Source organism: Zootermopsis nevadensis, unplaced genomic scaffold, assembly GCF_977971745.1.
Source record: "Zootermopsis nevadensis isolate Lab colony 2312 unplaced genomic scaffold, Znev_1.0 Znev_ptg000017l, whole genome shotgun sequence".
Classification (NCBI taxonomy): domain Eukaryota; kingdom Metazoa; phylum Arthropoda; class Insecta; order Blattodea; family Termopsidae; genus Zootermopsis; species Zootermopsis nevadensis.
Window position 1 is genome coordinate 7469073 of NW_028259149.1, and position 12042 is coordinate 7481114.

Here is a 12042-nt window from a genome sequence, read left to right on the forward strand (position 1 = left end):
AGAGCAGCCATAGATGACAGTGAAGCAGTGGAGGGGAAAACGTGACACGTGATCGTATTTTGTATTATTGTCGTGTGAGGCACCGAAGACAAACTTGACACATAAATTTTGTCTTTACGGTTATAAAGATATCGGCCTCGAAATTAATGACGCGTGTAGACCAGTTGTTGTTTGTATAATTTCACCTGATCATACTACAGAATTGTAATAACACCGAAGTTAGATACTCAGTACCTAGAATGCGATAGATGAATAAAATTGCACCTTGAAGCCCATTGTTTTACGTTATTAGCAACAATAAGGCGATAAATGCTTGTACACGTATTTGGTGATTTGCAAGCTTCGTATTAAGTTTTGTTGCTGGTATTGTTGTTTCTAGTTCTTGGTTACAGTTGACCTCTTTTGATATTGTCCAGCACACGAATAAAAAATTCATTGACTTGTTATATAAAGATTCGTAGATGCATCGGCTTGTGGCAACTGTGGCAGTGTTTCTCAATACGAGTTCCGCGGCTGAGAAAAGAACTCTGAAATATGTGAGTGCGTGGTACTTGTCACCGGGGATGTTCAACGTTTTAGAGCACGGGCCATAACGGAAAATACTAAGCCCTTTGCGGGCTAGTTTGTGGTTTGGTATTCTGTGATATAAATTACGTTTTATTATTTGTAACTGATTTTGAAAGAATTAGTTTATGACAGTTTTAAAACACTCACAACTTTTTTACATCGGAATACAGTATCAGCTTTGATGCTAAAAAATGCAAATGGTCGTAAGTGAACTCTTGCATTTTCAAAGAAATTAGGTCTATGGATTGTTGTCTTCTGGGTTGAAGAACCTCATGTCCTTCAAAGTAGGTCTATGTAAATTGTCTCCATGGAGAAAGCGTGTGTAAAATTTAAAAAGACGTATTCTGAAATGGAAATTCAATTGCTTTACTGCTTTGTACTTTGTTATTTCTTGTAGATTCTTTCCATGTGGCAGCCTTGAATAGCTGTTTGTATAGAGGACATTACTTTGGTACGCATTTTTGCTTCGATGATATTTTCTGCCTTGTGACCTTTTGTAGATAGTGACCAAGTTCTTGCATTTTTCCACTCGTAGGGGTCAATATATCTGTGTTCTTGAAAATAATTTGAAGGCTAAAGAGGAAAAGTGAAGGTTATGTGGCTGCAAATAAAGACGGCAATGTTACATTCTTGTATCTGATTGGTCAACAAAGGGAACGACTGATAAAGAACTGTAACCTACCGCACAATCTTAACAAGTAAATTCTTCTGCTTTGCATTCGTTGCGTTCCGGGTTCGGTTCTTGGTCGACGCCGACTATCCCCAGATTCTTTGTATCATTAGACCGTCAGTCCCTTGGGGCAATGTGATACTGTATGAGATCTGAGGCTTTCACTGCGGTGCTGGTTTTTGGCGCCGTTTAGACCAGTGGTCTTCAACCTTTTAACACTCTCGACCCGGCGAAAATAGGAGAAATATTTCGCGGACCGGCGTCAGCCAGAAACAACAACCAATGTAGATAGAATTTTATTTATTAAATCTAATGTTATAAAATTACAATTGTTGGTTAGTGCGACATCTGCTGCTGCTTCTTTGTAAGCAAATTTGATATACGTGGTTGCAGCGTTGTTTCAATTCGATTTCTCTGTTTGGTTTTTATTACTGACATAGCTGAAAAAGTCTTTTCACACAAATAGGAAGTCGAAAAAACGACCAACAATTTGATAGCTTTATAACTCAGAGATGGATATTCTTTATCGAGGGATATTCAAAATTGAGGCAATAATTGCATTTTATGTCTGGACACCAGAGTGACATCAGAAGACAACTCGATAACTTTTTCTTTCTCACGAAGATCAAGTGCGCATGATTTTATATCTTCCAAAAAGGGATTATTAATCCAGAGGTTACCTTTACGTGGATCTTCATTTTCAGGAAAATAATTATTAAAGTTTTCAGCTAACGCTCTTAAATGTTGGCTTATTATGTTGAATATGACTTTCTGGTTGATATCAGCAGCATTAAAAAATTCTCCCAAAAGTGGAAACATTTCTATATCTTCCTCTTGTACGCGACTATCCCAAAGAGCCAGCTCCTTTTTGAACGCATCCATTTTATTTCTTAGTGTAAAAATATTCGTACAAGACCCCTGAAGAGAAATATTAAGTTCGTTCAGAAGGTTAAATATGTCCGCCATATACGCAAGCTTAGCCATCCATTCCTCATTAAATAGAGGCTCTACTAGGTCAGATTTTCGCTCTCGCAGAAACTGCTTTACTTCTTCCCTCAGTTCGAACAGGCGTGCAAGAACTCTTCCTCTCGACAACCATCTCACTTCTGCATGGAGTAGGAGATGTTGGTGATGTGAGTCCATACTCTCACACAGTGTCGTGAACAGCCTCGAGTTCGTAGCTCGACTACGAATTTCGTTAATGATCTTCACAGCGTCATTTATCACAGTGTTTAGTTCAGTAGAAAGCTTCTTTGCAGCTAGATGCTGCCGGTGGATCATACAGTGAGTGAACAAAACTTCTGGGTGCGCGACTTCCTTTATTTTCGCAACTACTCCTGATCGACGACCAGTCATGCTCGCAGCACCGTCCGTACACACACCAACACATTTGCTCCAGTCTAAGCCCTGTGTTTGAAAATACTCTTGAAGAGTATTAAATATCTCTGAACTAGTGGTCCGTCCAGGTAAATCAAGGCAACAAAGAAGTTCTTCCCTTAAGTCTTTATCTTCACTATACCTCACGAAGCAAAGTAGGATAGCATGGTTACTCACGTCAGTTGATTCATCAAGTTGGATCGCGAAACATCTCGATTTCTTTATCCCCTCTACAACTTGCTTTTCAATATCGATGGCCATGTCAACAATTCTCCTCTGAATAGTGGTGTCCGAAAGCGGTATAGCCTCTACTTTTTTAGTGGCTTGAGGACCCAAAATTTCTTGTACGACATCTAAGATGCAAGGCTGTACTAACTCCTCACCAATAGTAAACGGTTTTTTCGTTTAAGCTATTCGAAGAGCAACTAAGTAAGACGCTTTAAGCAGCGACTTGTCACTAGTCGTCATCGTTTTTATTTGACTTTTCTGAAGTTTCATCTGGTCACGTAATCTATTAAAAAAGTCCAGTGGCTTATCAGTGAAATCTCTATGCTTCGAATGCAAATGACGAGCCAATTTGGACGATTTCATAGCGTCATTTGAAAGAACTTCGGAACATATTACACACAAAGGCCGTGGCGATAGTTCACTGCCAGGGGCTACAATAAAACCAAGCTTTAAATATTCCTTATCGTAATGCCTAACAAAGTTTCCTTTTCTCTTTTTGGTTTGTATTGCACATTCCGAAGTATCAGGATATTTCTTTTTCTTTGTTTCTTCTAAACTTGAAGCACTAGTACTTGGCATACTTTTGGCACCATCACTAATTTTCTTCTGAATATTGTCCTTGCCTCTACTAAAGAAGGTTAAAAGGTTTTGCTGTTTGACTTTTTGTTTATCCATCTTGTAGGGTTTCAAATTTTACGAAAGAAATAATTTGTTTTCCGAAATTCCACAACACAATATTAAAAAACCAATACGCACGAGCGCGATAAAATAAGAATTCTTGCAACGTGTTATAACCGTCCTTGGTTAGTTGTTTGCTCCAGCTAGCTCGGGGGCTCAGGGTCGTCCACGGCAGTGGTCTTCAACCGGTGGTCCGAGCTAGCTGGAGCAAACAACTAACCAAGGACGGTTATAACACGTTGCAAGAATTCTTATTTTATCGCGCTCGTGCGTATTGGTTTTTTAATATTGTGTTGTGGAATTTCGGAAAACAAATTATTTCTTTCGTAAAATTTGAAACCCTACAAGATGGATAATATCCTGATACTTCGGAAACAGAGAAATCGAATTGAAACAACGCTGCAACCACGTATATCAAATTTGCTTACAAAGAAGCAGCAGCAGATGTCGCACTAACCAACAATTGTAATTTTATAACATTAGATTTAATAAATAAAATTCTATCTACATTGGTTGTTATTTCTGGCTGACGCCGGTCCGCGAAATATTTCTCCTATTTTCGCCGGGTCGCGGGTGTTAAAAGGTTGAAGACCACTGGTTCACGGGGATCGGATGTGTAACGGAGAGATAATGATTTACTGTTAATCTAATTATACCTTTATTATGTATTTATTTCAAAACACTAGCTTATAAACGTCTTAACCTCTACCTTCAAGAAACTTTCCACGACTGCCCAGACACACTTCCCGAATGCTGCTCTTGGCTTACTCCCCCAAAAGACCACATGTGAGTCCTCCCCCTACTTTCTCACTTAACACAGCCGACCCTTAGTTTTAAAAGAATTTCAGCCAGCTCGCCCTTGCAACGTTACTCCACAGGACTCTAATGTCACAGTGTCGTCGACAGGCGAGCTGACGCAATACTCTCATTCGGCGGCCGCGCACTTCGTCTATACTCGCCGCTCGCCCCGCAACATTGGGAATTCTCCGAATAGTGTAGCGGTATAGTCGGGTGAAAGCATGGTGAAAGCTTTCGCGGACCGGCGCCGGTCCGCGGACCACCGGTTGAAGACCACTGGTTTAGACTCGTCAGTAGCTGCCAATGTTCCGGGGAAATGTGCTGCCTCCATTTTCAGCTCCGAAGATGGATTTGTCTCTCATTTCCATCAAGTTTCCGAATTTTTAAGAATTTGGAAATCAGTTTAAAATTGAGGATTCGTTTCCTTTGTGTATGAAGGCAGTTATAAAAGAGTAAAATAAAGAATAATAGGCTATTTTTGAAACTCTGTTTTATTTATTTTGTAATATGATCTCATGCTACTACAACAAGATTTGTCTGATGTATTTCATTGAAGAGCAGTCATGGGTGTCAGTGGACCTGTTGTCGTCGCTTTAAGAGTCGACATTTGAGTCATCACTGTCACAAGCGCCACTTCTCAGAAGTCGGAGTGCTATAGAAGTAAAAAATATATTATAACAGAATAAAGACATAGTACTGATGATAATTTTATTTATACTCTGAATTTTCATATGCATGTGTTCATAAATGTATTAAGAATTCCGAGAGACAACACCTGTCAAGATATTACATGTATCTGGCAGAATATATTTTCGTATGACAAATTTTCTCCTTGTGGGGTAGTTTCTATGATTGATACAATTGGTTCAATTATCATCTTTTCCAGTCTCAATTTTATGTGCCAATTTTAGACATGTTTTTTATTTGTAATATTTTAAGTATTTTGTAACGTTATTAGGAATGACGTTGTAATATGTATGAGGCATATATACTTTGGATTAAAATATGCACTTACACAGGGATATTTCGCATAACTGCCCCATCTATAATTTCTGCCTTATCCCTTTTTAATAATATTTGGGAACAGGTGAGTACAAAACTGTTAGCACCCAAGAGTGAGAAATTACCAGGATAGTAAACACTGCATGATGAGGAACTTCAAAATGTTTACTCTTTACAAAATATTATTTGGAAGATAAAATTGAAGGAGGATGAGTTTGGCTGGGCATTCCCAGGCGTGGGAGAGATGAAAAATACGAATAGAATTTTAGTCGGAAAATCTGAAGGAAAGGGAGCAATGGGAAGACCTCAGCGCTGATGGGCGGATAATGTTAAAATGAACTTTGAACGTTTCTTGTGGGATGATGTGTACTTGGTTTATCTGATTCGGCATATGGACCAATGGCTGGTTCTTGTGAAACTTGTACATGAAAAGAGAAGAAGAACCTTGTAGTTGCGATGAGTCTACCAACGTACATTTTACGCAAATTGATTTTCTGAGAAAAGCAGAAACCATTGAAGAAAATATTGGCATTTGTGATTTTTCTGTACTCTCTAATGCATCAAGAATGCAGCAATATGTAGCGTAAAGTGTGTCTGTGCCTACGCAAGGTGAGACTCAGGCCCCAACGTAGAATAGACTGAGTTCTAAGCTAACCTTCCTCAGAGAAGTTTCTCATTTGCTGGAAGTGACTATGAAATTCTGGGCAGTGTTTCCTTTGAACACAAATTTGGTTGCTTACGATTCTCCGAGTGCTGGCAGTTGTACACGTTCAGTCCACATGCACTGGAGAAGGTCTGCGTGGTGTCTCCGTCAGTGGCACAGACTGGTGCATATATCATGGGGCAAATTAATGCACATTCTTCTGCAGCGGTCAGTACCACGAACGCCATGATCACTCCTAAATATAATATTCACAGCTCACGTCAAATCTTCCTTTCTCCTTACGTGTACTAATATTGTAGACACTGATAACATCTCGGGCTGTCAACCGTGTTGATTAATAAAACCTCAACGTTTCAGGGACCATCTTCGTCCCATCATCAGGATAGTGACGTCGCGTTTTAGCAACTGACATGGCTGACAGCCCGAGAAGATTTTATTAATGTTTGCGCCGTGAAAGCTTCAGATCATACTGTTATGTCTAACTTACAGTTGTGACTAAGCACTACACCATGAATGTGTAAAGTGGAAGTTGAATTAAAGCTCCACGTATGTATGACCTCAGCACGAGATATTAAACAATTGAATGTGTCGTTAATCGTTAGTGATAATCACACCTCGTGCATCTTTGCTTCCGCCGAAAGGGTTCCTTTCCCCCGTTCCGTTACACATCTGGTAGGTGGTTTTATTAGGCCCACTGATACTTCTACTTTGAGTTTCTTTTGGAGCGCAGATTCTGGCGGAAGTCGGATGCTTGTCCCCGTAAAGCACAAGTTCAATTCATGACTGCTCTGTCTGTTAATATTGTTTGTGAGTCAAACAATGACGCGGTTAGTAGCTCAGACTGTGTAGCGTCTGGTGATAGGATGATTAGTGAATAGTGAACTGGAAAAAAACATGGAAGGAATCGGTCGTATTACGACGTAAGGTAACTATTTCGGAATTTGCCTGGAGCGAAATATTTGGCCGCAACATTCGATTCTGCTATGTACTGCTAGTACTTTGACTTCTTTTTATGTATGTAGCAACAAAAGATTTGCCCGCTGAGGAATGTGGGTTAGGCAAATATTTGAAATATTGAAAAGAAGGCCAAGTCCTGATATGTTATTTACGAAATTATTGCGAAACCATAAATCAGGATTTATGGGATTGTAATTTGTTGTGAAGATCTAGAACGTTACATGTGCAGTTTCTGTGTCCGATAACATAATCGCAGTGTGAAGAAATGTAAATATTCGGTAGCTAATGAGAAGCTTGTGATTTGTCTCCTCTTGAAATGCAAAGCAGGATCTTTTAATTTTTGTGATTACATTGATTGTTGCTCTGTATTAATGTGGTAATGTCTGAAGAAATTGCTTGAAAATCAATGTAAAGAATTTGATGTAGGTTTAGTAACACAACCAGAGGGTAATATCGAAGATCTGTCTAGTACTCAAAGACTGACTACGGTCTGGACGACCGGGGTTAAATCCCCGCCAGGGGCAGAGAATATTTCCTCTGGCATCTGCGTCCAGACCGGATCTGGGGTCCACCCAGCCTCCTATCCAATAGGTACCGGGGTCCTTTCCCGGAGGTACAGCGCGGCCGGGACGTGACGCTGACCACTCACCCCCATCTAGTGCCGAGGTAAAGAATGAGTAGGAGCTATGTCACCTTTCCCCTCAAGCGTTTACGTGGCGTATAGTGGGACAGCTGTACTGTTATCTAGTGCTAACAGATACGAATCACATTGAGTCACCAAATATTTAATAAATTTCTCATGTAATTCTGTGACCAGCTGATAATGTCAGTCGCACACAGCATCCTGTATTTCAGCGTCGGACTGCATTTAGCCTTATTCAAAATTCCCAAATAGGAATCTCTGGTGATAGAAGAATATAGTAACCATTACTTTAAAATTATTTTTGCGAGGAACTACACGCTGAATTTTTCCACTATGGTCCATTGAGCCTATATAAAAATGTATTACCTGCTATATAACGGACAGGTCAGTATTGACATTTGATATACAATAATCGTCTTTTGGCGGGTGTCTTTTGAAGCTCCCACGAAGTTTCTGAACACATTTCCGTCGCCATGAATTCTTTGAAATGCTTGTTACGCATCGAATAATATTTCTGATATGCTTACCTAAAAATACGAAGCTGAAGCAGTTCATTGTCGCCTCTGAAGATCGTAAATGCATACGAAGTAAACTCTGGCAGCTATACCTTAAATCCAAGAATATCACGCTGAAAGTTGTCCTGTTATAAATGTAAATTTCATATGAGTTAGTTTGTTTTCACTGGAATAATTATGCATCTTTTAAAAGGGGTTGAGGGAAAGTCTTACTCCTACGCGGTGTTTTCTTTGCGTCCGTTTCTTAGCCAGGTGAAATTCAGGTTCTCACGGCGGCGAATATGAAGATAACTGTCTTCGTCGTGAAATTGATCGACGTTTCAAACGTTTAAACTGCGTCCATCATTGGCACGACAAGTAAGGAGCGCGCAAAAAGATGGACAATGCAGAAACTTCTAAGGTTCCTTTATTCTGCCTTGTACGGTCTGCCGCTATATTTTAACCCATCTTTTCGCACGCGGCTCACTCATTTTTCAGTAAGAACCTCTGAAACGTCGTCAATTCTTCGAGACTTCTCGGCGCAACATCCCAGAAAACTGTCATCTTCGTCACTCACTCACTCTGTGGTTCAGGATATTCTTTGAAAAGTCGATTGTGTTCTCGTCTTGTCAAAGAATAGCCCACTTTCTTTATGGGACCCAAAGGTTCATTATGGTTTCGAGTTTATTTAAACATGAGCAAGACACTGGAACATGGATTTAGAAGCGCAACTTACGTTAGTGTTCTGTTATCGATGACTCCGTTGTTGTTCTCACCTGATGATGTGCACAAGAGCGCACTACGTTGATCTATATGTACCTATAAATAACAGTGTTATATACCTATATAAAAGAGGGAGGGCCAAATTATCTCACCGCTGTAACGTGCTTGGGGAAATGACTGACGTACACACTTTACAGGGTCCGTAGTTATGGTTATCTAACTCCGGTGACGTAATTCTTCTAGTTGCCACGTGATTATGGATGAAATTAAAAATGTATACCACTTACCTAGACATTATAATGATTATTCCTCATTTCAGTTAATCATTTCGATGCGCTGTGATTGAGAGACTTGTAATTAAAGGTAACTATCAGATGTGAAGTATGATTTGAAGCCTTCATGGCGACTAAGTATTATGAATTCTCTAGATATCAACCGCCTTACACGGCTGGTAGACCGAGATGAATTAATTGTATCAAATGTGAAGTTCTCGCGGCGGTGAACATGTCAATTGTGGTCTTCTGTCTGTGACGCCCAGCAACATTGTAGGTTGTTGCCTGCGCCTCAGTCTTCAGGGTTGATAAAGTCGGCGTGTTCCTCCAAATGTTGATAACCACCTTCAAGACCATATTATGTCAGAACCTAGAAAACCATTTTCAACAAATAAGTTTTTTTAGGCAGCATACTGACTCGCCGTTGACAGTAGGTCTGCTTATCAAGAAGCAAAGAAAATGTTCTTATGTGCGTTCGAACCACAGCGGAGCTCCTATTAAAACTGTTTTTTCCGCCCGCCTGTTTGTATGTCCGTCAGTCCGTACGCATGAAACAGTTGTAAAATTAATAAATCGATGTCGGACAATTTTAACGATCACTTTGCTTTAGGGCATATATGCTCAGACTGGATGCCAAATACAAAATGGTTCTACAGCCGAATTTCCCATGTGAGAACCAACAGTTCCCTTATTGTACGATACAGCACAACATTCGATAATATGATATGATATTTGCACAGTGTCCTCTACAACTCTTGTCATACAGTTAAATCTGCAGAGAAAATAATTTTTTGGAACCCTATACGTCATATGAGGGGAAATTCAGGCTTTAGGGGCGTGTGCAGGCCTAGTACTACGCCAGGGTCAAAAGTTACTGACCTCAGCACACTAACGTCGCTAGCACCATTCCCAAATATTCAAGGTCAGATGTTCTCGAGCGCCGAAGAATTGTGACGCCGTGCCTACATTCCGGAACTTTTTATTTTACAAGAGCAGGATGTCAACCTGCGTACCCATGCCCAATGCCTACCCCACCGCCACGTGCGATATTTTGAATTGTTATCTTGCTTCTAATTATGACATTTCCGGTGTTGTTGTATTGAAGGACACTGTCCCGATAGTTGTGTAAATTTTTGTCAGTTTTTATAACGTAGGATTGATTACACACGCAACTTTGTAACTCACAACTAACGCCACTGAACAGAGTCCTTCTTGAGAAGCTGATTGTCGCTGAGCTGTTAATAAATGTCACTTTTGATGGAATGAATTTCACTGCTCGGCCATCAGCGTATCTCGTGCTAGTTATAAGCAGTATATGTATATATCCTTACACCATATTTGTATAGAACACAGTTTAATATTATCCTGTCATCGACGCTTGTCTCATGTGGTGTCTCTTCTTCAGGTTTCCAAAATAAATTTGTTTGTATTTTTTTTTTATTTTCCCCATGAGTGACAGATGCTTTGCCCCAATAAAACAGTGAGATTCTGGTGCAGACGAAGCTCGAATACTGTTGTCAGCATCCTGTTCTCGACACCCTCACCTGTGTTCTTATATTAGGGCGTGAGACCGTTTGAAACAATGTGTAGAATTCACATTGTGGCATATTTTTATTTGTAGGTGTTTAGTTTGAAGACGTGAATATTTTGAGCCGGGTGGTAAAATCATTTCCCGTGTTTAATCTGCCGTAATTTAGCAGTGGTTTTCACTTGTTACTGTTGTTCTGAATTATTTGAACTTTGTCACATTTTCGAAGAGTTTATTAGTTATCTTTATAATGTGATTTAGTTCTGGATTATGGCGACGAAACACGGACATATATTTAGTTTTCTCTGTGTTTATTATCAGACGAGTCGCTGTACCAGCGTGTAGTAGACCCTTCGTGTTTTCTTTATGGTATTTATGTTTCGCCTAATAATTAAAGTGGGTCTCTGTCACCACGCCATGGCGTGTCCTCTGGTTGCACGTGGACGAACAGTCTGCAGTTACGGAGGTTAGCTGCGAATATATTGAACAAGCAGTCGCGGACAGCCGACGAGGGGTGGTTCTCCAGCTTGGGGGTTGGGTTAACAAAGCCTCAGAAGGACTTTGGTTAATTCGGTGGTTAACGTTCGGGTTCCGTAAGCCTTCTAGTTAGTTAGTTAATTAATAATTAATCTTGAATTATATTTATTATACACAAGGATCTCATGTGCTCGATTAAGATCCAGCACCTCCTGTTACATCATCATGGCGCTTTCTTATTTTGGTTCTTTTCATTCTTCTTGCAGACCTTCGTGTGCTTCTGAGCTCAGTGGCCTTCCGGTTTCTGGCTTGTGTGTACAGTCTTAGCGATTGAGCAAAGAATTTCCGACATGTAAATTCAGTCCATGGGAATGCAGGAATTGAATTCCGAAGGTAAGTAGAAGCCCATGTATATATACACATACATAAAGTAAGTGTATTTAATGTATTATCGATTGTTGAAGTCTTTGCTGAGCTACACTGACAAATGCCCGCCACCAGGATAAATGGATGTAAATTCTAGAAATGCAACAGAAATTTGATCGGTACTTTATATTCTATAACTTATATTATTTATAATTTCGCTAAACTATACCTTTAGCCTTATGTTCGAATGTAAACTATACAATCAAAGTTTTGCACATTTTTAGAAAAATCAATAAAATTTATTTGTGAGACCTTTTCTGAAATTTCCCGTCATGTATCCATTAATTTGCCTCTGGCGAAATATACCTTTTAGTGATTTTGTTTTCGAGTTCCACAAAATGAATTAGTCTGGTTTTATTATTATTATGATTATTCTCATGATATATCAGTCGGGGAATGTCATGTAAATGGAACGTGGTTAATGGCGCGTATGTTGAACGCGCAGTTGTTCATACTGCCTGAAGACAGTCAATACATAATTCTGATAACTGTCAGTGAAGTGAGAGGTTCACTGAAGGATCGTATGCAGGGAAACATT

The 12042-nt window shown here is 39.8% G+C and overlaps 1 protein-coding gene and 1 pseudogene across 4 annotated transcripts; both read right to left on the reverse strand.

Moving 5' to 3' along the window:
• Positions 1-1774: 1774 nt before the first annotated feature.
• LOC147873642 (zinc finger MYM-type protein 6 pseudogene) lies at positions 1775-2875 on the reverse strand (annotated as a pseudogene).
• Positions 2876-4791: 1916 nt separating this feature from the next.
• Positions 4792-8980, reverse strand: LOC110839836 (PI-actitoxin-Avd5a). 4 transcript variants are annotated; one of them, XM_087350270.1, is made up of 4 exons: positions 8855-8980; positions 8112-8191; positions 6061-6219; positions 4792-4970 (listed from the first exon to the last, which is right to left on the reverse strand). In XM_087350270.1, exons 2-4 carry the CDS (start codon positions 8164-8166, stop codon positions 4912-4914), a joined length of 273 nt encoding a protein of 90 aa, XP_087206396.1. In that variant the 5' UTR covers positions 8167-8191; positions 8855-8980; the 3' UTR covers positions 4792-4911. The 4 variants fall into 4 exon arrangements, with proteins under 4 accessions (XP_087206396.1, XP_087206394.1, XP_087206395.1 ...); XM_087350268.1 differs by having other exon boundaries at positions 8815-8973; XM_087350269.1 differs by having other exon boundaries at positions 8112-8224; positions 8815-8967.
• Positions 8981-12042: the final 3062 nt, after the last annotated feature.